A 26,669-nucleotide genomic window follows, 5' to 3' on the forward strand; every position below is an offset into this window, starting at 1 on the left:
GTCACTTCCTGTCTAGATCAAGATGGCAGAAACCGGCCGGGCGCAGTGGCTCACGTCCCTAATCCCAGCACTTTAGAAGGCTGAGGTGGGTCGATCACCTGAGGTCAGGAGTTCAAGACCAGCCTGGCCAACACGGTGAAAACCCCTTATCGGGAGAACCCGCTTTAACATGGGTTCTTTTCTATTTCCTAAGTGTCTCGGCTGGGTTGAGAAATAAAGGGAAAGAGCACAAGAGAGAGAAATTTAAAGCTGGGTGTCCGGGGGAGACATCACATGTCGGCAGGATCCCTGATGTTCCCCAAGCCATAAAATCAGTAAGTTTTTATTAGCGATATTTAAAAGAGGAGGGAGTGCTCGAATAGGGTGTGGGTCACAGAGATCACATACTTCACAAGGTAATAAAATATCACAAAGCAAAGGGAGGCAGGGCCAGATCACAGGACCACCAGAGGAGGAGAAATTAAAATTGCTAATGAAGTTTCGGGCACACATTGTCATTGATAACATCTTATCAGGAAACAGGGTTTGACAGTAGGTAACCTGTCTGACCACAATTTATTAGGTGGGAATTTTCCCATCCTAGTAAGCCTGGGAGCACTACAGGAGACCGGGGCTTATTTCATCCCTTCGGCTTCGACCATAAAAGACGGGACGCCTTAAAAGGAGCCGTCTATAGGCCTACCTTCAGGGCGCATTCTCTTTCTCAGGGATGCTCCTTGCTGAGAAAAGGAATTCAGTGATATTTCTCCTATTTGCTTATGAAAGAGAAGGAATATAGCTCTGTTTCTGTCTGGCTCACCCGCGGTCAGTTCAAAGTTACCTCTCTTGTTCCCTGAACATCGCTGTTATCCTGTTCTTTTTTAAAGATGCCCAGATTTCATATTCAAACACACGCTCTACAAACAATTTGTGCAGCTGACACAATCACGGGGTCCTGAGGCGACCTTCATCCTCCTCAGCTTACAAGGAAGATGACGGGATTAAGAGATTAAAGTAAAGACAGGCATAGGAAATCACAAGGATATTGATTGGGGAAGTGATAAGTGTCCATGAAATCTTCACAATTTATGTTCAGAGATGACAGTAAAGACAGGTGTAAGAAATTATAAAAGTATTAATTTGGGGAACTAATAAATGTCCATGAAATCTTCACAATTTATGTTCTTCTGCCGCAGCTTCAACCAGTCCCTCCCGTTCCGGGTCCCTGCCTTCCCGCAACACCCCCTCTCTACAAAAATAAAACAACTAGCCCGGCATAATGGCGGGTGCCTATAATCCCAGCTACTAGGGAGGCTGAGGCGGAAGAATCGCTTGAACCTGGGAGGCAGAGGTTGCAGTGAACAGAGACAGCTCCAGCCTGAGCAACACAGCGAGACGGGAGACTCCGTCTCAAAAAAATAAAAAAGGCAGAAATCTCAGGGAAACAAAATCAGAAGGGGAAAAGAGCCTGGTCACTGAAATAGAATGCAGTTAACTAGGAAAAGTTGCCTTGGAAGACAGTTCTGAAAAGTGAGATAAGCCTACATCAGAAAGCTGGAAATCAGAGCCACAAAGGCCCTTGTAGACCGGGACCCCAGTACTGAATTATAGGGACCTGGACATACCTCCTCCGAGTTAAGAAAGATCCGCTGGGATAAGTTTGATTCTTCTTGTCTAATTTTAAGTTAGCATTTCCTTCAATTAGACATACTGATGCCTTCATGTCAGGAATGCTTTCAGATAGCCATCCCACGTATCCAACAGGCTAAAGCACTTCTTAACAAGACTTTCATGTTCTGATTTCTTCCTACTTCCCCATATTCATCTCTGCCACCTCCTCCCTAAAATACACCTACACGCATACACATAAACATACATAATTCTCCAACCACTCCCAATTATTTGCAGCTCCATAAACATGCTACATTCTTTCATTTCTCTGTGTATATGCATCCTCAGCCTACTTGCCATACCCTCAATCTTTCTCACATCTCCATGTGGTAATTCTTGTTCTTCCTTAAAAATTCAACTTTCTTCTCTGAATTCCTATCATGTTTCATAGAGCACTTATCACATTGCACCATAATTTATGTGTGCACCTGCCTGCCTGCCTGCCTCTCTGTATAATTTTAGTGGCTTTGTAATAATAATATGGTGAAGAACAATATTTAGAAGAATAGGATGAAAGCTGTTGATATTATTCTGGTTAATCACTCAGAAAGAAATGGAAAATGGGATTGTGACTGAACATCTATCAAGCAGAAGTAAAGGATGAGAGAGTACAGTTGTTACAGCTCTAAGCCTTAAAAGTGAAACTTGGCCGGGCGAGGTGGCTCAAGCCTGTAATCCCAGCACTTTGGGAGGCCGAGATGGGCGGATCACGAGGTCAGGAGATCGAGACCATCCTGGCTAACACGGTGAAACCCCATCTCTACTAAAAATACAAAAACGAGCTGGGCGAGGTGGCGGGCGCCTGTAGTCCCAGCTACTCAGGAGGCTGAGGCAGGAGAATGGCGTAAACCCAGGAGGCGGAGCTTGCAGTGAGCTGAGATCTGGCCACTGCACTCCAGTCCAAGTGACAGAGCGAGACTCCGCCTCAAAAAAAAAAAAAAAAGTGAAACTTAAGAATGGTATGGACCTGATGAGAACGAGGCCTCCTGAGGACAAGTCACACTAGCCCTGCAGAGGATTGATGGCTCTAGTAGGCAGATGGGAAAACCCATCAAAATGGGACTTTCCAGGAACATAACCATGAAATTGCAATTGAAATGGCTTCTCACTTTTCTTCTTTTAACTAAGTGACAGTAAAGTCATCATGCAGGATGGCATACTGATCTGTGCATGTTGCTAAGAAAAAAGTTGCTAAGAATGAGAACTCGATTTTGAGGATTTGTCTTAAAGTTTCTTCAAAAAGATTTCTCAATGCAAATGGTACACTTATTTAATATATGGCTAAGGTTAGCATAGTCTGCCTGCTGCTACCACAGCCCATCAGTCTGTCTAGCTGCATTGGGGCAGTGGGTGCACCCAGGTGATTCTAATAGAATTCTGCCTGTTTTTTGTTTTTGTTTTTTTGAGACAGAGTTTTGCTCTTGTTACCCAGGCTGGAGTGCAATGGCACAATCTCGGCTCACTGCAACCTCTGCCTCCCGGGTTCAAGCAATTCTCCTGCCTCAGCCTCCCGAGCAGCTGGGATTACAGGCGCCTGCCACCATGCCTGACTAATTTTTATGTTTTCAGTAGAGACAGGGTTTCGCCATGTTGGCCAGGCTGGTCTCGAACTCCTGACCTCAGGTGATCCGCCCGCCTCAGCTTCCCAAAGACTCTGATCCTTTTAACCAGCCAATGGGAGGCCCACACAAACAACTTTCCCTCTCCAAAACTAAATAGAACCCAGGATTTATTTGAAGATGTAAACTCATCAGTAATAGGACTGAACGTCTTTTTAATATCACAGAGTAAATTCATTATGAATAATTACACCTCGACCCTAAAATATTATCAAGTCCTCAGTTACCTCAATGTACTTAAATACCAAAAAAACTGCCTGTGCTGAAATATGTACTGGCTAGGCTTATCTGAAGGGCTATGGGTGATTAAATTCACTTCCAAAGTTAAACCACAATGTAGTAAATAGCAGGTTTCTAATTCTTGCTGAATTCTGTGAGAATTCAAAGAGAATGCTTGTGGTTACAAACTGCTGTGTGAGGTTGAAATCGTCAGCCACTACACTTCGTGGGCGCTCCTTTAAAAACCACAGCAAAACACAAGGATGCAAACAGATGGCTTTGAAAGAACTTCGCGTGAGGGGAAGCAGGCGACCAGGGAGGAATGAGCCTGCAGAGGGGACGGCAGCCCCCGACCTCAGCTCTCCACAGGAGTGGTCTCTGGGGTTCCCAGGCTCACAGCAAAGTGAGAGGTGGGGATCTCGGGCGTACCCCTGAGCTCCGGGAGGGCCTGTGGCTCCTTTAATTCCAGGACCACCCGGCTCAGAATGCCTTTGAGCAGCTGCATTTCTCGGAGCAGAAGGTCCACGTCGGGTTTCAGGGCTCCAGCCGATTGTTCCAAGGGCGTCGGCGGAGCGCAGGCAGGTGGCCCAGCAGTCGGGGCGCCGCTCGCCGGGAACTGCAGACGGGTGGAAGTGGTGCTCGGGACGGAGGTGACCGATGGGACCGATCTGGACACCGGGGGCTTTCTTAAGAAAAGTGGCTTGTTTCCAGGAGCCAAGGCTGCGGCTCGTGGGGCGGTGGTGGAGGCCGGGTCCAGGGGAGAACCTGTGAATGCATCACGCCCAGTCACGCGCGGCTTTCGTGGTTCTTCTCGGCGCGGGGCTGGGGGAGAGGCGTGGGGCAGTGGGCGGGGATGGGGAAGGCTGGAAGAAGGGTGAGGAGGAGGGTGGCGAGTGAGAGATGGGAAAGACTGGGGGGGGGGGCGGGACCGGGACGGAGAGGAGGGGAGGGGGGCCGGGACCGGGACCAGGAGGCCTGGAAGGGGGGGCCCAGACGGGGACGGAGAGGCGGGGGAGATTTGTGGGTGCCGAGAGGCGGAAGCAGGGCTGCTCGCCAGGGTGGGCGTCCGGGAGGGTGTGCAGGCACTCACCCGGCCCCGGGAGCTGCAGCCACGGACTGCGTTTCCGGACACTGCGGGTGGCGGTGGCCGCCTCGCACCAGTACGATTCCAGCTCCTCGACCTCGGGCTCCGGGACTGTGTACTCGGCGCCCCAGTCGAAGCGGCGCACCGCGCGGCTGTACTTGTAAAACGCGAACTGCAGCGGGGTGTCGCGCTTCTGCGGGTGCAGGCGCGTGTCGCAGCGCAGCACCACCCCGCCCAGCGTCGCGCCGCGGGCCTCCCGCGGACCCATCACGCTCAGCACCGGCGCCCGGAACAGCTCTGCGGAGAAGGCGGGGAGCAACGACGCCGGTTCGTCCACCGCTCCACGACCCAGCTCCTTCCTGCTTCCCGTGAGGGCTCCTTGCAGACCCACAGACCAAGGGGGCAGGGGAGGAGGCCGTGTGTCCACGTGGAGGGGGAAGGGGAGCCTTCTGAAACGTGGGGCAGGGGGACCGAGTCCACGAGGGACGGGGAAAGCTTGAAAGGAGGAGGGACCGGGCCCCACGCTTCATGTCACATCCCGACTGACACTCAGCTCGGGTTCTGCAGCCTAGGAGAGGAGACGCTGCGCCTGCCTTGCAGGACGCTAGGGAGTCGCTCCTTCGTCCCAGGCCTACGGTGCCCCCTGCCCCTGCCAGAGCTGCCCTTTATATGGGAGTCCCCAGCCAGAGTGAGAAGCCAGGGTGTGCGTCGGGGAAGGGGACCAGCCTCCAAGCAGGCTGCAGATCAAGCGCTCCTTCGCGGCGAAGGAGAGGAGACAGCGTCGGTAGTCTAAGAGAAACCCGCCAAGTGGCAGCTATTTGAACTTCCGCCCCGTCTTTTCCCGCCGAGTTCCTGTCCCAGAATTTCTCAGTGCTCATTTGCCTCCCTCCCGGGGCCCCTGGTCTCTCCCACCTTGCACTGTCACAGCCACCGTAGCGGAGAACATGGGCGCGCTCTCCACCGGGATGCGCATGGTGCCCGAGCACTGGTAGCGCCCGCTGTCGCTGGCGCGCGCCTGCAACACAGTGTAGTTGGCGCTGGAGTGGAAGTAGCGCACGGCTTGGCCGTCATGGTAGTAGTGAAGCTTGTAGATCACCTTGTCGTACCAGCCGCGGCAGCGCAGGACCAGCGGCTCGCCCTCGAACACTGGAGTATAGGGCACTTGAAGAATCAGCCAGTCTGCGACAGACACCACAGACACGCTTGACTCCACAGAAAGTCCAGCCCTGGAGATCTCCCACTCTCACAGCCTCCCTGCTTTCTGCCCATAACTCCTCTCCCTCCCTTCCCCGCCATCTCCCACCGCTTTCTTTTCTTTTCTTTTTTCTTTCCTTTTTTGAGACATGGTCTTGCTCTGTCGCCCAGATTGGAGTGCAGTGGCACAAACTCAGCTCACTGCAACCTCCACCTCTCGGGTTCAAGCGATTCTCCTGCCTCAGCCTCCCGAGTAACTAGGAATTACAGGTGCGCGCCACCATGCCCAGCTAATTTTTGCATTTTTTAGTAGAGACAGGTTTTCGCCATGTTGGCCAGGCTGGTCTGGAACTCTGAACTTAGGTGCTCCGCTCACCTTGGCCTCCCAAAGTGCTGGGATTACAGGCGTGAGCCACGGCACCTGGCCTCCCACTGCTTTCCTGAGCAGACAGGCCTTCCCTGGTGGTTGGCACCCAGTAGCCTCATAGTGCAAGATGTATTTGTAGGTGACTGGGAAGGAAGGGGGAGGGCTGGTCTTTCTCTTAGCCGCGGAGGCAAAGATGCCAGAGACTTGGCTCCAGCCTCAAAGGGTTTTGACCATAAGAATCAACTATAACCCCTTTAGGATGGTGTCAGGGTCTTCCTGACTGGATCCTGCTTACCTCTCCCTCACCATGGCAGTATTCACTCCTGCCCCATTTCCTCTCTACTTTCTTCACCTTCCACTCCTAACAGGCTAAGTTCCAGCCATACTGAACTGTTGAGACAATTGGCTCTGTTGAGAGAATTGAGCCCAAGGCCTTTGTACCTGCTATTTCCTCAGCCAAGAAGACTCTTTTCACCTGTTTAAGTTGAGGCCTGCTTCTCCTGCAAGTCTAGGCTTAGACCTTATCTCCTCCAGAAAACATCCTTGACACCCCAGGACAGCCTTAGGTATATCCTACAGCACCCCATAATTACCCTGTGATCATTGTAGCACAGTTACATAGCCCTAGCACAGAGCAGATGCCATTTTAGGTGTTGTACATTGAGAAAGAATCCTGCAAGTAATAAGCATAATCCACATGCACTGTCTGTAAACAGTAATTATTCCTATAGTACTCAGTATAATTATTGCTATCACCAACAATTTCCAAACAAGAGGCCTCAGAGTATGAATATGAAGTGTGTGTAAGTGCTAATCTGAACACTGAGTGATGTACTTTAAATTCTGAATACAAATTGTGGCTAGGAGTGCAATGGCATGATCTCAGCTCACTGCAACCTCCGCCTCCTGGGTTCAAACAATTCTCATGCCTCAGCCTCCCGAGTAGCTGGGACTATAGGCAGGCACCCACTATCATGCCCAGCTAATATTTTTTTTTTTTTGTATTTTTAGTAGAGATACAGTTTCACCATGTTGGCCAGGCTGGTCTTGAATTCCTGACCTCAGGTGATCTGCCCGCCTTGGCCTCCCAAAGTGCTGGGATTACAGGATTGAACCACCATGCCCAGCAATCCTGTACCTTAATGAACAAATTATTGTTATTTTTCTTATCCTGTTTTAAAACTCTTCAAGCAGCTCAAGAATCAGTTTCTCAGATGACTCCTGTGTACGCATATATACGTATGCAATAAAACTTTGAGTAAGTGCTCAGTTCAATTGCTGCTTTTTTTCTTTAGCAAATCACAATTCACTTTTAATCCTCAGAGCAGTCAAAGAGATACATACTATTATTGTCCCTTCTTTACAGATGTAGACACTGAGGCACAGAGAAGCATCACACTGTTCAACTGAGAGTAGATCCTCCATCTGTGCTAGGCCTGCCAGGGAAACTCACCTTTCCTGTTTGGTGAGTTTCTTTTACTACTCAGAGCTCCCCTACCCCCTAAAGTTCTCTATCCAGCACTCCAGGTCCTCGGAGCCTTTTGCTCTTCTGAGCTGGTCTCAGAAACAAACAGAAATGTTCACACTGTGCCTCACACTGTGGCAGGAGGGTGGGTAAGGGGACCTTTGGGGCTAGGCATGCCTTACTGCATCTCTCGCATAGTGCCATGCAGGTCCCTACCTGCTCCAGAGACTTAAGATAGGCCCCAGTGTGGCCCTTGTTTCCTGCACCTTGGGATTGACCTAGTGTCCCCTCCCACCAGAGGGCTAGTATTGCCAGAGGAAACAAGTGCTCCCCCTCCCCTCATGCTCAGACTACTCACCATTGGATACAGAGAGGTGAATGGGGTCACTGACGGGTGCTCCCCGTGTCTGGCATCGATACACCCCTGGTGTCTGCACCTCAATGCTCTTCTTGTGAGAGGGCAGAAGTAGGTGGCCCAAATACCAAAGAGTGCTGATGGGCCGGAGCTCCAGGAGCAGTGGGTGGTATCCATCACACTTCAAAGTTACCCGCTCCCCCTTGAAGATCGTGGTCCAAGGTGGATGTAGAGACAATATGGGCTTCTCCAGAGTAGCTGGGGTGAGAGGTGGGGTAAGAGGGGGCAGCATGCAAAGAGAATCAAGGTAAGGTGCCCAAAGAAACGACCTGAGTTTGGGAAATCTTAGGAAACCCCAGCTTCCAGGCCCCAGCCCATGTACTAACCCATCCCTGCAGGACAGGAGATCACATTCATTGGGTTACAGACTATCAGTCCATCAGCCAGCACCCATTTCTAAATGCCTTCAAGCAAATTTAGTCCCAGTGGTTGAGGAGAGTAGGAAAAGACACTATCCCAGAGCAGCCAAGAAGTGAGGAGTCTACTTGAGCAGGTAACTTAGGGAGTTGGAGTGGAAGTTGTAGAAAACTGGGATGAGAAATGTATGACTCACCAGCTTGCCCACTGCTTGGAACTGCAAAACAAAAAAGAAGGAAGACGAAGGAGAAGGCGAATGGTGGTGATGAGAGGAAAGAGACTCTTGATGACAAGAAAGGCTGAATGATCCCAAAACCCGTTTTTCTTCTTTTGCCCATGGTTTCCCAAGCTCTGAGAAAGCCCCTTCTTCTTTACCCTCCAGAAATAGTGAACCATCTGGAAACTGAGGATTGGATACCTACCCTCCGCTCCCCATACCTTGCTCCACCCTATTCACCACCCAAAGCTCATCTGCTGCCTCACTGCGGACTCACCCAGGAGCAGAAGGGCTGTCAGTGCCCACATGATGGATCTGACTGCAGCAGCTGCAGAAGGATGGAGATGTGCTGGCATGAGATGGGGAACAGAGAGAAAGAAAGTGGCCAGTGGATGCCACTGAGTACTAGGAGATATTGCTGCTTCTCCCACCCACTGCTGGTTCCTGAAGATGGCAGACTGGAATGAGTAGAAGGCAGGCTGAACATCAGGTATCTCAAGTGCCAGGCACTGTCTCATCTACCGCCTCTATACCCACCTCACAGCTCAGGCCAGCCGTGACTACTGTAAGGAAGGCCTGCAGAACTTGTGTCCTCCACAGCACAAGACAGCCCTATAGAATCCCAGGCTCCAGCAGATGACCCTTCCATCTTCAAGCTCCCATTGACATCCCACGCCCATCCCATCCCTTCTCCACCTTCCAGCCAGCCCTGCAAGGCTCAGCTGAGGAAGACACAGCCTCATATCCTTAAGGTCCTTTTTCCTGCTCACTCCTGATAACAGACATTGGCGTGAGACCTAGAGAGGTCAATGTTGGGTTGCCTGCCCCCAGAGCTCACATCCTCCCACAATGAGTAGACAAAAAGGCATGACTCACCAACCACCCTTCCCATCCCTATCATCTAGTTCCCCAGTCAAGGATAGAAATGCAATGTGTTTCTTCTTCCTCCCTTCCTGAAATATTGAGTTCTCATAAATTCTTAAATTCTTAATAAGTTAGAAAACTTCTTTCCTACCCACCCCCAATGAGCTCATCCTGAAGCACTTCCACTCACTTATTCCTTTCTTCCTTCCTCCCACCCTTCCCTGCAACCCCTCCCCAACCATGCCCCAGTTCCAGGAATCCTGACCTGCAGCAGAGAAGTCACTGCGTCAGCCCCTCAGAAGCCTCTCAGGTCTGACCTCAGGGCTCTACTTCTTGTGCTTTCTGAGCCATGTGACCATACCTGAGCAATGAGGAACTTGAATTTTCATGTAAATACTTAATGAATTTTCCAACCTGATAGTATGTCTCCTTGGACTCTATCCTGTCCTTACTTGTGGTTGTTTAGAACCGGGACACCTTGATCCCTCAGAAATCAGATGGGAAGGAGATCAATTATCAGATACTGTCAACTCCCAGTGAGATAGTATCTTCCCCTCTTGTGGATGTCTGAAGTTCCACTCTGAGAATCCCCTTATATTTTGCTTAATGGAGCCCCTTTTAAAAATGCAAATGCCTCTTAGGAAAATGTGACTGGTCATTTCAATTATGCTGGTCATTTCAGATCATGTTTTGAGTGCAGGTTTTGATAAAAGAGGTAGAGTCATGTAGATCTCAAAGTAGGGACACATTTGATAATGTGCCCAAGAGTTGGGGAGGCAGAGAAGAACTAATTACTGGGAACAGGGATGATCACCTGCCTGCTTTAGGAGTGCCTGGGCTGGCCAGCACTCCTGTGCTTCCCTTCCAACCTGCTAATTCTTCATCTCAGGGCCAGTGTGTGGCTTTCCACAGGATCCACAGCCTGCCACAAAGGTCTGACTTCTGCACCACACCACCACCTGTATGGTAAGAATGCAATGCAGTTGTCGGCTGTCCTCTTAGGCAACAGAAGCTGGCTCTATTTTGGCTTCTCATTCCCCAGAACACAGATGTCAGCCCCTTTACTGGATTCAGAAGAAACCTGAGTACACTAAAACTTTGTGAACTGTACAGTCTTCCCTAGAAATCTCTGGAACCATCCATAGTGTTCATATTATACATTACTCAGAATTTGACTTGAAAAATTTCCCACCAAACATTTCTTTTTTTTTTTTTTGAGATGGAGTCTCGCTCTGTCCCCCAGGCTGGAGTGCAGTGGCCGGATCTCAGCTCACTACAAGCTCCGCCTCCCGGGTTTACGCCATTCTCCTGCCTCAGCCTCCCGAGCAGCTGGGACCACAGGCGCCCGCCACCTCGCCCGGCTCGTTTTTTGTATTTTTTAGTAGAGACGGGGTTTCACTGTGTTAGCCAGGATGGTCTCGATCTCCTGACCTCGTGATCCGCCCGTCTCGGCCTCCCAAAGTGCTGGGATTACAGGCTTGAGCCACTGCGCCCGGCCCCAAACATTTCTTTTTTTTTTTTTTTTTTGAGACGGAGTCTAGCTCTGTCGCCCAGGCTGGAGTGCAGTGGCGCGATCTCGGCTCACTGCAAGCTCCGCCTCCTGGGTTTACGCCATTCTCCTGCCTCAGCCTCCCGAGTAGCTGGGACTACAGGCGCCCGCCATCTCGCCCGGCTAGTTTTTTGTATTTTTTAGTAGAGACGGGGTTTCACCGTGTAGACCAGGATGGTCTCGATCTCCTGACCTCATGATCCACCCGTCTCGGCCTCCCAAAGTGCTGGGATTACCAAACATTTCTTTATTCTAGGCTCTCCTCTAAGTTTTTCCCAAAGTGAGTCTTCTTACTCCATCTAGGACTTTTCCCCAGAATTTCTAATTATTCACTCCTTCACAATGCAGACACATTTAGAAATTATCATTTGTAACTTGAGCAATTCATTGAGGCCTATCACAACACAACATCTGGACAATATATGTTACCATTTGATAAGCATTCTGGTGATGAAATGTTCTCAGTGATAATTATGGTAATGAACTAATGCTGTTGTTGCTGATGACAGCTCACTTTAGTGTCTCAGCATGTGGCAGGCACTATGCTAAGTGCTTCATAGATACTACTTCACTTAATTCTTGTAAGGCCCTTTGAGGAAGAATTATTAATATCCCCATTTTGCATATGTCCTCATCAACTCAGTTTCCTACTGAGATGATGAAACTGGGATTTGAGTAGAAGTCTGTCTCCAAAATCTGTTCTCTTGTCTCTCTGATTGTCAGGGATTCAAGATGCTGCTCATGGCCGGCTGCCATTATTGGTCTTTGCAATTTCCCCCTCTTATTTTCTCACCTTCTTGACTTTCATCTACATTACTGTTCTTATCCCCTCCACATAAGCACCCACTGTACAATGTTTACTGTATGTTCCCATATACATGCAATTTTTATCTTTGAGAAATATTTAGTGTTGTTAATTTACATAAGCGGCATTGTGTTCTAGATATTATATTCACTTTTACTTTTAAAAATTAATCCTAGATGTTTCAAATTTGTTCAGATTGCTCTACATGCATCATGTTTATTGCTTTTGACTGCCCTAATATTCTTTTTTTTTTTTTTTTTGAGACAGAGTTTTGCTCTTATCACCCAGTCTGGCATGCAATGGCATGATATCAGCTGACTGCAACCTCCGCCTCCTGGGTTCAAGCGATTCTCCTGCCTCAGCCTCCTGAGTAGCTGGGATTACAGGCGTGCATCACTATACCGGCTAATTTTGTGTTTAGTAGAGATGGGGTTTCACCGTGTTGGCCAGGCTGGTCTCGGACTCCTGACCTCAGATGACCCACCCACCTTGGCCTTCCAAAGTGCTGGGATTATAGGCATGAGCCACCACACCCGGCCATGATAGCCCTAATATTCTTTGCTTCTGCTACACTGCACTTGTCCATTCCCCTAACATCCTAATTGCTGCCCACTCTCAGCTACCACAGATAATTCCACAGTGGACTTCTTGGTACATATTGTGAGGGCTGGATGAATTAACATATGTAAAGGGCTTAGGACAGGGCTTGGCACATAGGAGGTTTCATGTAAGTTAGTGCTGGTAAGGACATGATGCTTCCCTACAGAGCCCTGAAGTGCCTCTATGGGATACACACCTGAGAGCGAGACTGCAGATTATGCTCATGAGTTACATGCACACTCATTCTAAAACCCAAATCTAATTCATCACCAAGTCCTGATGACTCTACCTGCTACATTGATCTTTTCGTACAATAATTTATTCACTGAGTCACTAGAGAGATACTCTTAAAATGTTAACCATATTGTGTTACTTTCCCTCAAAATTCCGCAAAGATAACCTCAGAATAAGTTCCAAACACCTTCCGATGGTCTATAGGGCCCTACAAATCGGGCCTTTCTCTGACCGTTGGCCTCATTTCCTACAACTGTCCCCTTCACTCACTCTGATCTAGCCACATTGTGTTTAGAACAGTTGCTGGAACATTCTGTGCTTAGTCTTGCTCCAGGGCTTCACTTGCTATTCTTTCTGCCTGAAAGATCCTTGTTCTCCCAGATCTTTATAAGTTTCACTTCCTCACTTCACTCAAATATTACCTCCTCAGAGAGATGGTTGCTAACCATGCTGTCTAAAATAGTATCTCCTCACTGTCATTTGCTGGCTCCATATTTTACTTTATTTCTCATCGTTGTACTTGTCACTACCCGGAATTGTATGTATTTGTTTGTGGTAGGTTTCCCCCCATTGGAATGTAAGCTTCACTGAGGCAGAAATTTTTTCTCATTCGCTGACATATCACCTACAACAGTGACAGCACATAGCACATGCTGTGTGAGTATTTGTGACCTAAACAAAGGAAGAGATTGAATACTGTGAGATTACTCTCAAAAGTGGCTGCAGAAACTTATACACCCACTGGCAATTCATAGGGCTCCTGTTCCCTCTTGTCATCAATATTCAGTATTTCTTATCTTTGTAATTTTACCAAACAAGTTTTTCTTTTCCTAAATAAGAACATTTTAAAGTTATTTTTATTTTATTTATTTTCTGTAACCCAGGACAGGGCTGATAATAATATATTTTTTAAAATTACTATTCTTTTTTTTTTTTTTCTTTTGAGATGGAGTTTCATTCGCTCTTCTTGCCCAGACTGGAGTACAGTGGTGCGATCTTGGCTCACTGCAACCTCTGCCTCCCGGATTCAAGCAATTCTCCTGCCTCAGCCTCCTGAGTAGCTGGGATTACAGGCATGTGCCACCACGCCTGGCTAATTTTGTATTTTTAGTAGAAATGGGGTTTCTCCATGTTGGTCAGGCTGGTCTCAAACTCCCGACCTCAGGTGATCCACCCACCTCAGCCTCCCAAAGTGTTGGGATTACAGGCGTGAGCCACCATGCCCGGCCTAAAATTGTATTCTTTAATGTAAACTTTTCAGCAAAAGAAAGGCATTTCAATACCAAAGGAGTGCAAAGGATAATTTCAGAATAGAGAGCAGAGTACTTCTTTACATTGAATGTCTTTAGCTTTATGAGAAATTCACATATAGTTAATGAAAACTAACAGTGCCTGTCTGAAGGAACTCTGGCAGGAAGGCTGTGCTGTAACTCGTATTTCTCCACATCTCCTCTTGTCCAGTGGGAAGGAAGAAGGTTGATACCAAGAGGGAGGGAAAGTTTTAAGAAGACAGGACTAGGATGAGACCTATCCAAACACACCCTCCTTAAACTTCCTCCTATGATTCTAGCAGGTCATTTTATCCCTTCCCTAGTCTCTTCTAAGTTGTAAACCAAATATTTCTACCTTGGGCTACTGGGCTGGGCATAGAGACCTTTGTGTTTGAGAGGAGCAATGCTACTCCACATCTGATCACCCAGACCTGTTAACACCTCTCAGATCATTACTCTGTGTTCCTCCTGTCCCTAGCTAAGGCCCTTGTCTATGAAGGCTGGATGAGAACAGCAGCCTTCAAATCTACCTCCCTCAACCCCTCTTCTAGTCGCCCCTTTCACCTTGTACCAGAGTACCAGAATAATCATTCTAAACATCACTTTTCATGAGTTCCTTCTTTACCCGAAATTTACCTACAGAATTCGATCAATTTTCTTATGGACATTTAAAGAGCCTCTATAGCACATTTAAGAGCCTCTATATATAGTCTATTTACTTCTCCATTATTGTTTCCTTCCACTAAACTCTGTTTCAGTCAAAGGATTTACCTTCTTTTTCCCTGACATCTGCATGCCAATTTTCCCCTTTATGCGCTTGCTTACATCATCCCACTCTGGAACATCCTTCCCTGTCTTCTGTTCTCTAGGTCTGTCATGTTTTTCAAGGCCCCACCCGTGTATTATCTTCTTCATGAAATGTGCCTGAACACTCCAGTCCCGAGTGAGTGATCTATTCCCTGAGTTCCTGCCTTGTTCATCATCATCTACACTTCCAAATACATAGCTGGTAGTACAATATCCTATTGATAGAGTTTGGTGTTTAATATACTTTGAAACAAATTAACATGGTAATTTACTCATTTTCCTGTTGGTGGATATCTGCACTGACTTCTTTTCAACAAAAGAAAGGTATTTCAACACCAAATTTTGCTTTTACAAGTTTTGTTACTATAAGCATTATCATACCTGTCGTCTGGTGTGCATATGCTAAATTTTCTCTTGGGCACATCCACCTAGGCATGGAATTCTGGGTTATAGAGTATGCAAATGCACTATTCAACTTACAAGATAATGGATGTGTGTAACACGATAAGAAATATATACTTTTCTCTGCTACTTTGGGTAGCTCTTTGGCACAGAGCTACCAAAATCCTGGGGATTTCCTGAGTGATAGGGATGAGAGGATTATCTCTTGTTATGTATAATTAGCCCCTTCAATCATACATGACTTTATGCTAACAAGGTGACTCTTAACTCTGCAATTATAGGGTTGGAACTTTCAGGGGTCTGTGCTAACTCTGAGTAGTTAGAGTAAGAATTGGTAAATTACACAACATCTAATTTGTTTCTGCTGAGAATTAGAGAATTGCTTGGTGTGGAAAACCCACCTTGATCTCCTGGAGGAGAGAGGGGCTGGTGTTTGAGTTAATCATCAATTGCTAATGATTTACTCAATCATGCCTGTGTAATGAAGCCTTCATTAAAAACCCTAAATGGTGGAGTCCTAAGGGCTTCCAGGTCAGTGAACACATGGAGAAGCTGGAGGGTGGCACACCCAGAAAGCGTGCAAACGCTGCACCTCTTCCCACTTACCTTGCCCTATGTATATCATCATTGGCTGTTAAGTAAACTGTTTTCCCAAGTTTTGTGAGCCATTCTAGCAAATTATTGAACCCAAGGAGTTGTGAGAACCTCTGACTTATAGCTGGTTGGTGTCAAGTACCAGAGGCCTGGGATTTGCAATTGGCTTTTGAAGTGAGAGCAGTCATGTGGGACTGACCCTTTAACCTATGGGGTCTGTGCTAACTCTGGGTAGTTAGAGCCAGAATTGATAAACTGTGGAACATCTAGTTGGTTTCCACTGAGAAGCAGAGAAAAACTTGGAATGGAAGCCCACATATTTGATGTCAGAGGTATTGTGGGTGGAGAACAGTTTTCCTTTCATGTGCTGGCTATCTAATGTTTATTTCAGAGACCATGTTGAGCATAGCTGCATTGGGACCTCTGTCAATTACAGAATCTTAAATGGCACAAGCCATAAACCAGATCCATTGTAACAATTCCTCTTCCCTACTCCCTCTCCAGCCTCCCCAGGCTAGACAGAAAGAGATAGGTAAATGCTTGCTCTCCCTCTCTCTCTCTCTCATTCGTTTAGCTCTGTTCTTGCCTTCCTCATCCCTGTTGATAGGAGATCCTCTTCCTGAGATTTCTAAGTCCTTGACCAAGGCTGGGTCCCCTGGAGAGAGTCTGGAGATTTAGCTGATGCCAGATATAACATTCATCCTTTAAGGTCCAGCTTCATTCCCATCGTCTTCAAGATGTTTTCCCTTATTTTGCTGGCCCAACTCAATTCAACTAAACAAAATATACTGAGAATTTACATATGCCTCATTAAACTAGACATCAATGACACAACATGGAACAAAGAGCTCAGGAGTATTTTCAAAGAGTTCACCCTCTGGTGAACAAAAATGAGTAATAAAAAATTAAAATGCAGTGTGATGATAGAGGTGCACAGGTACACATGGATGAGGTGTACAGAGATGATATTTATCTCAGCCAGCTGCACCCACCTTTCCCTTCCCAGATCTCTGATAGCTTCTACTATCTGTAAATGAATTCCCCATTTAGCAGGAGCTTGCAGGATGCATTCACGCAAATGGGAGCATTAGCTGAAATCAACTCCATGTAGAGTAGTTATAATACAGCATCTTTGGAGACACATCCACCATGGTACATTGGAAATTGAGCTTCCATTTTTTCAAGTCCATCAAAGTCATGACATAGTTCTGGTCACTCTTGCAACTCCCATTCATACAATTGTAAATCAGTCCTCTCAGGCTGTAGTGATGTTTACAGACTTCAACCAATTCCCAGATGCCTTCTGATCTTTTTTTTTCCCTCAAAGGTGCTAAGAATTACCATAAAACTCTCATTTTACCATCAGCATGATTCTATGTCTTTGTTTCTTTGTGGTATGTCTAGAGTGATCATGTGTATGTCTTTTGTAAATCATTTTGGGTCAAAACTGCACAAAATAAATGGCATAAAGAAAGGCCACAGTGGAGAAAATCACACCATGTAATTTAGAATAACATGGTAGAACAGCCATTGGTTGAGGTCATTATAAAATGATGTGCTAACTGATTGAGTTAAGGTTACTATAGAGTCTGCCAGGCCAGCTCTCATTGGCTGAGAATGTACAATAGAAGTCCAAGCATAGAAAAAAATATTAATACGAGACTAAAACAGAGTCATTATGTGTTATTAAAGAAAAAGATTTCAGAGACAGATGAATTAAAAACAACTATCTGCAACTCTGGCAGTATTATATTGGTCACTTATTTCTTTTTTTTTTTTTTTTTTTTTTTTGAGACGGAGTCTTGCTCTGCCGCCCAGGCTGGAGTGCAGTGGCCGGCTCTCAGCTCACTGCAAGCTCCGCCTCCCGGGTTCACGCCATTCTCCTGTCTCAGCCTCCCGAGTAGCTGGGACTACAGGCGCCCGCCTCGTCGCCCGGCTAGTTTTTTGTATTTTTTTTAGTAGAGACGGGGTTTCACCATATTAGCCAGGATGGTCTCGATCTCCTGACCTCGTGATCCGCCCGTCTCGGCCTCCCAAAGTGCTGGGATTACAGGCTTGAGCCACCGCGCCCGGCCTGGTCACTTATTTCTGAGCCCAGTAGGATCCTGTGAGAAATTTTTTATATACCCTGCTTTAATTGTGTTATAGGATGGGCTACTACTCTCTTCTATCCCACAGTGTAAGCTCTCTGTAGACAGAGACACTGTTTTATGAGTATTTTTAACATATCATAAACTCAGCCATGTAGCAGAGGCCAACTGCCTAGTCTATTTGGGTTGCTATAACAAAATACACAAACTGAATAGCTTACAAACAACATAAATTTATTTCTCATAGTTCTGGAGGCTGGAAGTTCAAGATCAAGGCAACAACAGAGTCGGTGTTCGGTGGGAATTGTTTTTTGGTTCTTATATACGTCATCTTCTTGCTATGTCCTCATATGGTAGAAGGGTGAGTTAGCTCTCTGGGGCCTTTTTAAAGGCACTAATCCTAATCATGAGGGCCCTGCCCTCCTGATCTAATCACTTCCCAAAGGCCCACTTCTTAATGCCATCACCTTGGGGATTAGGATTTCAACATATAGCTTTTGAGGGGACACAAACTAGAACTAAAGAACAGACCATCGCACCAACTAAAGACTAGTATGTCAATAAGAATAGCTGAATGAGGCTGGAAAGAGATAGTAATTAGAAAGGGCGGGCCGGGCGCGGTGGCTCAAGCCTGTAATCCCAGTACTTTGGGAGGCCGAGGCGGGCGGATCACGAGGTCAGGAGATCGAGACCATCCTGGCTAACACGGTGAAACCCCGTCTCTACTCAAAAATACAAAAAACTAGCCAGGCGAGGTGGCGGGCGCCTGTAGTCCCAGCTACTCCGGAGGCTGAGGCAGGAGAATGGCGTAAACCAGGGAGGCGGAGCTTGCAGTGAGCTGAGATCCGGCCACTGCACTCCAGCCCTGGCTACAGAGCCAGACTCCGTCTCAAAAAAAAAAAAAAAAAAAAGAAAGAAAGAAAGGGCGAAGTCCCATTCCAGAGCCCAACACTTAGGGTTTCATTAGGCTGGGGTTTCCCAAACTCAATACAACTGACGTTTTGGGCCAGATTATTTTTTGCTGTGGGGTACTGCCCTATGCATTATAGGATGTTTAGCAGCATCCCTGGCTTCTATTTACGAGATGCCAGTAGTACACACATCCTACCACCCCTCAACCCCCCAAGTGTAATGACCAAAATGTCTTCAAACATTGCCCAATGTCGTCTGGGGAGCAAAATTGCCCCCAATTGAGACTGCTGTATTAAATCCACCTGCATTAGTTCTCTTTAAATCACAAAATTCTGGTCTACATAACAGATAGGAATTCCTGATCTAAAGAGCAGAATTCTGTTTTGTTAAGAGAGAATACGCAATTATAAATAAACTCCAATTCTCACTTTGTACAAATTTATTTACACTCACCTATCTATATTATTCTAACAAAACACTGGGACAACCTGTAAAAGTACTTATGCATATGTGCAGGACAGGAAGAGAAAACAGAAAGAATCAGATTTATTGGGGTGGTTAAGCGAGATCACGGATGAATTGTTTACTCCTATTCAGCAGCAGCCTTTGTGGTCCCAGGCTTCCGGTGGCCAGATAATTCCCTCAACTCCATAAGCAGGTGACCGAGGAGAACTCTCACATCCTGCATGTGTTTGAGAAGAAGGCCCATCTGGTGATACAGATGGGGATCTGGCATCCCCAGAGGAGAAGAAAAGCCTGGATCTTCAGAAGATGGGGTTGGCAGCGGAGGCAGCGGCCCAGGAGCCTCCTCAGGAGCAGTTCCTGGAGCAGCTGATTTCTGAGGAGCTGGATTCAAGGTGAGAGGTGCAGAGCCGGGGGGACCTGGATTACGGGGCAGGAGGCACATACAAGAGTGAAGTCTGACTCTGGCCCTTCCCTCCCATCCCTGGCCAAACTTTCTTGTTCTCTGAAAGTGGCTGTAGGACTCAATGGCAGGAGGGACTTGAGGACTCTACTGTCCCTCCTGGTCCAAATTTTGATCTGAAGCTTGGCCACCTCTGTTTGAAATTCTTCAGCAGCGAGGCTTTAGCCAGTTGTTTCTGGCTAAATAACCATTAGTTATTAGTTGTAACTGGCTAAATAACCATTAGCCAGTTGTTTCTCTATCAAGGCTGAATCTAATTCCCTGAAGCATGAATGTGGTAACTGGTTCTAGGTCAGCCTCTTTATTATATATGACATTAGTCTAATTCCTTGTGCTAATGCCCACCTTCAGCTTTTTGAGGACACCCCTGCTAGCCTCTGAGTCACCTCCTCTTCAGGATAGCATCTCCAGCCCCTTCCACTATTTTTCATATGGCATGACTTCAAGCCCCCTTATCACCCTGGACACCTCCTCTGGGAGTGTTTCAGGTCAAGGGCAGCCTCTTAACAGTGGCTCTCAGAATTGAACATAGACTTCAGACTATCCCGTCTTCATTCCAGATATTAAATTCCTATAAATGCCCAGAGAGCATGGGGGGGATGCTAAGGCTTGTGTGGCAGCAGGTGTGGGACTTGCTCAGCTCTTGGACTGGTGAGGTATGCACCACAGTCTGAGGGAGAGGTTCTGTATTTGTGCTGTCTCTCATCATCAGGGATTCTGGCCCATTGTTCCTGTCTCCTCTGTGTCCCTTCTTCACCTGCTCACACCGAATCCCAGCTCACAGGCCAATTCATCCTATCTCCCCTTTTCACTCACATGCATGCCAAACAGACACCCTGTACTCTGATAGGAACTCACCCTGCACTCTGATCTCTAGCTGGGGGCTCTGTTTCCAAACTTGGTTGTCCTCAGTGGCTGCCTCACACCAGTATGAGCCGGAGTGATCTTCTGAAGCTGTGGGGATCTGGAATTCTGAGGAGATCCCCCTGCTTTGCACTGTCCTTCCATTCTTGTAGAAGGAGAAGAGGAGGCGGGCAGCTGACCTCTGCAGGGGCAACTTTGTCTGACAGCTCAGGGTCATGGGGCCTCCTGCTTGGGGTTCAGCTGAGGGTATAGCTCTGAGAATTGGCGCTGGAAACAGTTCTGGGAAAAAGGCAAGAAAGAAGAACTCAGCCATCTTATATACAGGTAGACACATGCGGGCGAAGAGCCTCAGGGAGTCACACTTCCTTTCCTGTTTCCAGCAGGAATGGGCTGTCTTAGATTCCATTTGAATCTGTCAAGTTCTTCCTGCAAGTAGACAGGACTAGGAAAGATCCACAGATGGGCAAATCTGATAGTAGTCCAGACACCCAATCAGTGAGCGCTGGGAAGCATAGATCTGGGTGGTAGGAACCATGCTGGACTCTGAGTAGGGCTAGATGACTTGAAAAGTCAATGTTGAGGTCTCATCCCTTCTGAAGCCCAACTTGGGCATTTGCCAGCAACCTGCTCCCTAATCTTTTGATGATCTTGCCACCTCTAGGCTAAAGAAAGACAATTTGAGTTCCCTGTCTCTCCTTACCCTCCCCTGCCATGACGATGCTGCTTCTAGCTCTCACCTTGGACTGTGATAGCCACAACAGATGCTGTTTCTGGGCTCCCAGGACCAGGGCTCTGGAAGATGCCACTGCAGTGGTAGTGCCCGCTGTCTGCCTCTTGTACCGCGGCGATGGAGAATTCCCTGTTAGGCCCGGGGGGACCCAGAGCTGAGCCATCTCGGTAGAAGGTCACCTGAGTCAGTGGCCAGTCTTGCCAGGCCTGGCAGCGCAGAACTAGCGGGTCCCCTTCAAACACTGGCTTGGCTGGACCTTGGAGGATCAGCCAGTCTATGGTCCAGAGAAAGAGCTGAGTGTCACCCAGGGCCTCCCTTGGGAGCTACCCCCAGGGATGCCTACTCCCGTAAACTTTCTCTGAGGGTCCAGGTAAACTCTCACCCCTAGTTGGGAGTACGGGACAACTTCTCTAGGGCCTAGGACTTAGAGCACCCTGGTTGCTGTGGGCTGAAGACTGGGAAGGAAGTACCTCATCCCATGGCCAGTTTCCTAGGGACACGTTCCTGGGTGGGCTCTGGGGCTGAAAGAAGGGGTTTAGGGCACTGTTCAGGTCTTCCCAGGACCTCACCGTAGGACACAATCAGGTGGAAGGGTTCACTGAAAGTGTAACCCTTGACCTGGAAGCCAGCTTCGCTTGCATCAGTCAAATCATCCTCCACATGGCAGCTGCTCTCCTCGGTGCAGACAGGTCCCTCACACTGCAGTGTCTCAAAACTGGCAGCTGAAGAGGGCATGGCCCAGGGAGAACCAGAAAATAATGCTGCAACTTGGAGAAAGAGGACAGGGTTCCTCCATCTCCCAGGAGAATCATCCTTTTTAGAATGAGACTAGTAAGACACCAAAACATTTTTTTCAGAAAGACCCCTGTGAGTGTCTCAGGGGGACAGTTTTGACCTTGATTCACGGGCGCCCAGGTGCTCTCAGCAAATGCACTGTGGTTTGGAGAAGAGGGAGGGGAGAGAATGAAAGAATGGTGAAACTCACCGGCATGACATCCAGCTGCTGGTATGGGAAACCAGGAGCAAAGACAATGGTAACTCGAAGCAGGGAGGCATAGGACAGGAATGAAAGGGAGACATCAGATTCTAATGTTCATTGGGTACTAGACCCTGCTAGCACTTGTGTGCAATATCTTACTTCATCTTCACAAACTTTCCAGGTATGCGACTTTATCCTCATTTAGTACTCTTAAAGAAACACACTTAAAAAACCAAATTAGGCCTGGCATGGTGGCTCATGCCTGTAATCCCAGCACTTTGGGAGGCCGAGGCGGGCGGATTACGAGGTCAAGAGATCGAGACCATCCTGGCTAACACCGTGAAACCCCATCTCTACTGAAAATACAAAAAAAAAAATTAGCTGGGCGTGGTGGCGGGCGCCTGTAGTCCCAGCTTCTCGGGAGGCTGAGGCAGGAGAATGATGTGACCCTGGGAGGTGGAGCTTGCAGTGAGCTGAGATCGTGCCACTGCACTCCAGCCTGGGCAACAGAGTGAGACTGTCTCAAAAAAAAAAAAAAGAAAGAAAGAAAGAAAGAAAAGAAAGCCAAATTAACACACCCAAAGCTTAAAAAGAGACTAAGCAATGGGGCGGGAAAGGCAGGTGTGTCTGGGTCCAAAATCAGAGTTATTTTTACTTCACTGTGCAGATATGGTATTACGGTATACTTCAGTCCTCAGACCTTCCTCGGGGACTTTCTTTCATATTCTGATTTTCCCAAACTTCACTTGGCCCCTCAGCCTTGAATATGTTATCTATCAAAGAGCTTTCAGTACCCAGCAGTGTCTCTCCTCCTTTCTCCCTCCCCCTTGCAGGTCTTCACTTTTCAGCCATCTCTACTTTAATGTCCTCTGCCACTTGAATTTTCCCTGGCAGTGGCATAGAGCTTTCTCTCTCTTTTCCCCCTCCTCCCAGTCCATACCAGTAACTGTGGAACAACTCTTTTCTCCAGATTGAAATTTAGAGTTATCCATTTCTCACCACGTCTTCTCAACCTATCTCTTACGTTCATGGTAGACCCAGGCAAGGGAAGTGACATGTCTCCCTTCTCTGGGACTGCTCCTTATCTCCCTAACTATTCTCCCCTTCCTCCAGCCTCATGACCATTTACATGTGCATACTTCTTCACTCCATCCGACTGTCATTTCGTGCCCCACTTGCCTTTATTCTCTTGCACTCCCAATAGCCCAGTGTTCTTCTTTGATTTTGTCATGTCCCTTACCAAGGCCCCTCTCTACTTCCTAATTCTCATCACAGCAGTACCAGGTGTTTTCTTTCCATCCTCTCTCAGCTCCCTTCACTGTAATGCTACCTCTTTTCAGTTCCTCCACTGTCACTCAACTGTGCTCTGCCTCCTCTCCATTTTTTCTTTTTAAAAATAAAATCTTTGCAGTGGCTCACGCCTGTAATCCCAGCACTTTGGGAGGCCGAGGCAGGTCGATCACGAGGTCAGGAGATCGAGACCATCCTGGCTAACACGGTGAAACCCCGTCTCTACTAAAAATGCAAAAAATTAGCCGGGCTCAGTGGCGGGCGCCTGTAGTCCCAGCTACTTGGGAGGCTGAGGCAGGAGAATGGCGTGAACCCTGGAGGCGGAGTTTGCAGTGAGCCGAGATCGTGCCACTGCACTCCAGCCTGGTCGACAGAGCAAGACTCCGTCTCAAAATAAATAAATAAATAAATAAATAAATAAATAAAAATAAGTAAATAAATAAAATAAAATCTTGTCTAGGCACGGTGGCTCATGCTTATAATCACAGCACTTTGGGAGGCTGAGGTGGGAGGATCCCTTGAGCCCAGGAGTTTGAGACCAGCCTAGGGAGCATAAAGAGATCCTGGCTCAGCAAATAATTTTTAAAAAATTGGCCAGGCATGGTGGCACTTGCCTGTGGTCCCAGCTACTTGGGAGGTTGAGATAGGACAACTGCTCGAGCCCAAGAGGTCAAGGTTGCAGTGAGCAGTGATTGCACCACTGCACTCCAGCCAGGGTGGCAGAGTGAGACCCTGTCTCAAAAAGCAAAATAAAAGAAAATCTTGTTGGGTTACTGGGAACTCACTCAATAAACCTTAGGTAGTAGGTACTATTATTTTCATCTTACAAGTGATAAAACTGAACCAGAGATATAAAAAGTGGTTTTCTAAAGTGACATAGAGCTGGTAAATAGAAGAGGGGCTTGAAACCAGAGTATCTGATTCCAAGTCTGCAGTTCTTATCACAAGAAAAAAACAAAAAAATTGTCCCTAACCACAAGTAGCTCTCAATTTAGTGGAAGACACAGGTAGATGAAAATATTATTTCAGCATAAGTAGGAAAATATTATAGTAAGAAAATGTATCGCAAGCAGCCATTGGAGCAGAAAGAAGCATTCAAGAAAAGCTGCCTGGAAAAGATACCACTTAAGCTGAGTCTTTAGGGGTACCTACACATTTGCAAGGAGGAGGAGAATAGGGGGCCATCGAAAGGGCTCATTTCGGGTGGAGATGGTGGTATAAGCAAAGCCTTAGAGACAGGCAAGTGTCTGGTGTGTGAGTATGTAACTATGAACTGATTGAGATTTATTAGAGCATAAGTTACAAGGCTGAGAGGGTAAAAGCAGAGGCTGCTTGGCCTTTTGTGCCATGATAAGGAATTTGGGTTGGTAAACCTGAGTTTTAGAAATTACTCTGTCTGCAGGGTACAGAATTCATTTCAAGAACACAAGATTTGGACAAGGAGATTAATTAGGAATTTACTGGACTAGCCCAAGTCATAGAGGATGAGGGCTTGTCCTAAGACATTAGTGATGATCCATGGAAGGGACTGCTTCTATGAACAATTTAGAAGGTAAAACTTGCCAAACCTAATGATTGATCAGATTTAGAGAATGAAGAAGAAGGAAGAGTCTGCATTGTTTCTCAGTTTTATGGCCTTGTAAGGGTAGATGCTGGTGTCATTAGCTGAGATCAGAAATAGTGGAAAATGAATTAGATGAGGCGGGGGGCAAAAGGACAGATAAGTTCAGCTCTGGTCACATGGTGCAGAGACACCTGTGAGATATGTAGGTAGATATGTCTGGTATGAAGCGTGATATTTGAATGTGAAGCTCAAAAGCATGGTTAGATTGGGGATATGATTTGGGACTCTTAAATACAGAGTTATAGTGGCAAAAATTATATAGACAAATAAGCTTATGAAGGAGATTGTCTAAAGAAAGAGGAGTACAGAGGCAAGGCTATAACTATAGAGAACACTAGTGTTTAAGGGGAAGAGAAAAGAAGCTATTAAGGGATCAAGAGAAGTCCATGTAGTATGAGGAGAAAATGGTGCCATGGAAGCCAGGGTAGTAGAGAATGCAAAAAGGAGTAAGTGATAAACAGTGCAGCAAAGAAGTCCAGCAGGATATGAACTGAAAAGCATGCCATAACCCAGTCAATATGGAGGTCATTGTGCCCTAGACAAAACCGATTCCAGTGGAAGCCTGGCTGCAAGCATTGAGGAGTGTGTGAGAAGTGAGGAAGTGGAGATAGGAAGTGCAGACTATTCTTTTAAGAAAACTTGTCTCATAAGTGAAAAAAAAAGAGTTGAGATTAGAGCCAGAGAGGACATCATGGGCAGAGGGGACTTTCAGGATGGAAAAGGCTTGAAGATTTTTATATTCAGAAAGTCATTCAATCCTGCACACCAAACTTTCTTATACCTACCCTTCTTATTCCACTTGAACACTGCTTCTCTGGAGGGCCAGAATTAGTCCATGTTTCTTTCCTTCAGGTCCTTTCCCCAAAGTTAAACAAAGCTCCATTCCCATACCAACATTCAAATATTTTACTTACCTAGTAGCATCTGGGATGCCCAGAGCACACCAAGGGAAAGGTAGAGGGCCCAGGCCATGAGGACACAGCCCAGCTTCATGGTGACTGTGTTTAGGTCTCCTGCAATCCCAAAAATGATTTTCTTCAACATGAAACCTCTTTGATTAGAAAAGAGGAAGTAAATCTAACTGTCTCATCTCCTTGCATCTGGGGTCTATTTTCATTTTCAAGTTTGTAATTGGCTTTCATCATTCAGATTTGGACAACATGCTTTCAGCATAATCTCCATCCTTAGGGCTGTGACAAAATGGTAGCACTCTCAACTGTTCTCAACTGACCTCACAGAGGTCAGGGGACTTTCAAGGCATGTCATTGCCTGATAGCCAGCTGGCCTTCCTGTACACTCTGGGAAAGGTCAGTGCAACAACCACCCTTTTCACTGGTGATGCAACTGGGGACAGAAGGTGGGATGTTGTTTTAAGGCCAATAGAAAATCACTGGGGAATCAACGATGAGAATTCAAATGTCCTGCCCCATTCCAACACTTATATGTTTCTAGTGACTAGAAGGTAGCAAGACAGAGAAGGAAGATTAGTCATGGCACCAAGTTAGATATCAGATGAGTCTCTAGTAGGCTCTGACTATCCAA

The 26,669-nt window shown here is 47.0% G+C and overlaps 2 protein-coding genes and 2 long non-coding RNA genes across 7 annotated transcripts; 1 reads left to right on the plus strand and 3 right to left on the minus strand.

Annotated features, from left to right (window-relative positions):
- Positions 1–914: 914 nt before the first annotated feature.
- On the minus strand, positions 915–13,323 carry LOC117074540. Its single transcript, XR_004433610.1, has 4 exons — positions 13,312–13,323; positions 12,702–12,707; positions 2,570–2,574; positions 915–1,939 (listed from the first exon to the last, which is right to left on the minus strand). It is a non-coding gene; the product is annotated as an uncharacterized LOC117074540 (long non-coding RNA).
- On the minus strand, positions 3,363–9,137 carry FCRLB (Fc receptor like B). Of its 2 annotated transcripts, none has more exons than XM_033196085.1 (6): positions 8,865–9,137; positions 8,567–8,587; positions 7,957–8,211; positions 5,485–5,751; positions 4,579–4,765; positions 3,363–4,253 (listed from the first exon to the last, which is right to left on the minus strand). In XM_033196085.1, exons 1-6 carry the CDS (start codon positions 9,103–9,105, stop codon positions 3,566–3,568), a joined length of 1,659 nt encoding a protein of 552 aa, XP_033051976.1. In that variant the 5' UTR covers positions 9,106–9,137; the 3' UTR covers positions 3,363–3,565. The 2 variants fall into 2 exon arrangements, with proteins under 2 accessions (XP_033051976.1, XP_033051975.1); XM_033196084.1 differs by having other exon boundaries at positions 4,579–4,869.
- Positions 7,179–8,873, plus strand: LOC117074539. Its single transcript, XR_004433609.1, has 3 exons — positions 7,179–7,391; positions 7,500–7,598; positions 8,753–8,873. It is a non-coding gene; the product is annotated as an uncharacterized LOC117074539 (long non-coding RNA).
- A 5,920-nt stretch (positions 13,324–19,243) lies between the features above and the next one.
- On the minus strand, positions 19,244–26,413 carry FCRLA (Fc receptor like A). Of its 3 annotated transcripts, XM_033196088.1 has the most exons (6): positions 26,042–26,371; positions 22,220–22,237; positions 21,804–21,956; positions 21,242–21,508; positions 20,499–20,783; positions 19,244–19,597 (listed from the first exon to the last, which is right to left on the minus strand). In XM_033196088.1, exons 1-6 carry the CDS (start codon positions 26,169–26,171, stop codon positions 19,305–19,307), a joined length of 1,146 nt encoding a protein of 381 aa, XP_033051979.1. In that variant the 5' UTR covers positions 26,172–26,371; the 3' UTR covers positions 19,244–19,304. The 3 variants fall into 3 exon arrangements, with proteins under 3 accessions (XP_033051979.1, XP_033051980.1, XP_033051978.1); XM_033196089.1 differs by lacking the exon at positions 22,220–22,237 and having other exon boundaries at positions 26,042–26,413; XM_033196087.1 differs by lacking the exon at positions 22,220–22,237 and having other exon boundaries at positions 21,804–22,001; positions 26,042–26,197.
- Positions 26,414–26,669: the final 256 nt, after the last annotated feature.

The sequence above is a fragment of the Trachypithecus francoisi genome, unplaced genomic scaffold (genome assembly GCF_009764315.1).
Source record: "Trachypithecus francoisi isolate TF-2019V2 unplaced genomic scaffold, Tfra_2.0 Lachesis_group5, whole genome shotgun sequence".
In the NCBI taxonomy this organism is placed as follows: domain Eukaryota; kingdom Metazoa; phylum Chordata; class Mammalia; order Primates; family Cercopithecidae; genus Trachypithecus; species Trachypithecus francoisi.

Bases quoted from the DNA above. Each gene is read 5' to 3' on its own strand.
- FCRLA (XM_033196087.1), bottom strand. From the start codon at position 26,171: ATGTTGAAGAAAATCATTTTTGGGATTGCAGGAGACCTAAACACAGTC. The intron at 21,509-21,803 runs GTGAGGTCCTGG...TCTGGACCATAG, and splicing joins CCACCTGATTGTGTCCTACG to ACTGGCTGATCCTCCAAGGT. The intron at 20,784-21,241 runs GTGAGAGCTAGA...CCTTTTTCCCAG, and splicing joins TGTGGCTATCACAGTCCAAG to AACTGTTTCCAGCGCCAATT.
- FCRLB (XM_033196085.1), bottom strand. From the start codon at position 9,105: ATGAGACAGTGCCTGGCACTTGAGATACCTGATGTTCAGCCTGCCTTC. The intron at 8,588-8,864 runs GTGAGTCCGCAG...TTTGTTTTGCAG, and splicing joins GACAGCCCTTCTGCTCCTGG to TTCCAAGCAGTGGGCAAGCT. The intron at 8,212-8,566 runs GTGAGTCATACA...CTCTCACCCCAG, and splicing joins TCCAAGCAGTGGGCAAGCTG to CTACTCTGGAGAAGCCCATA.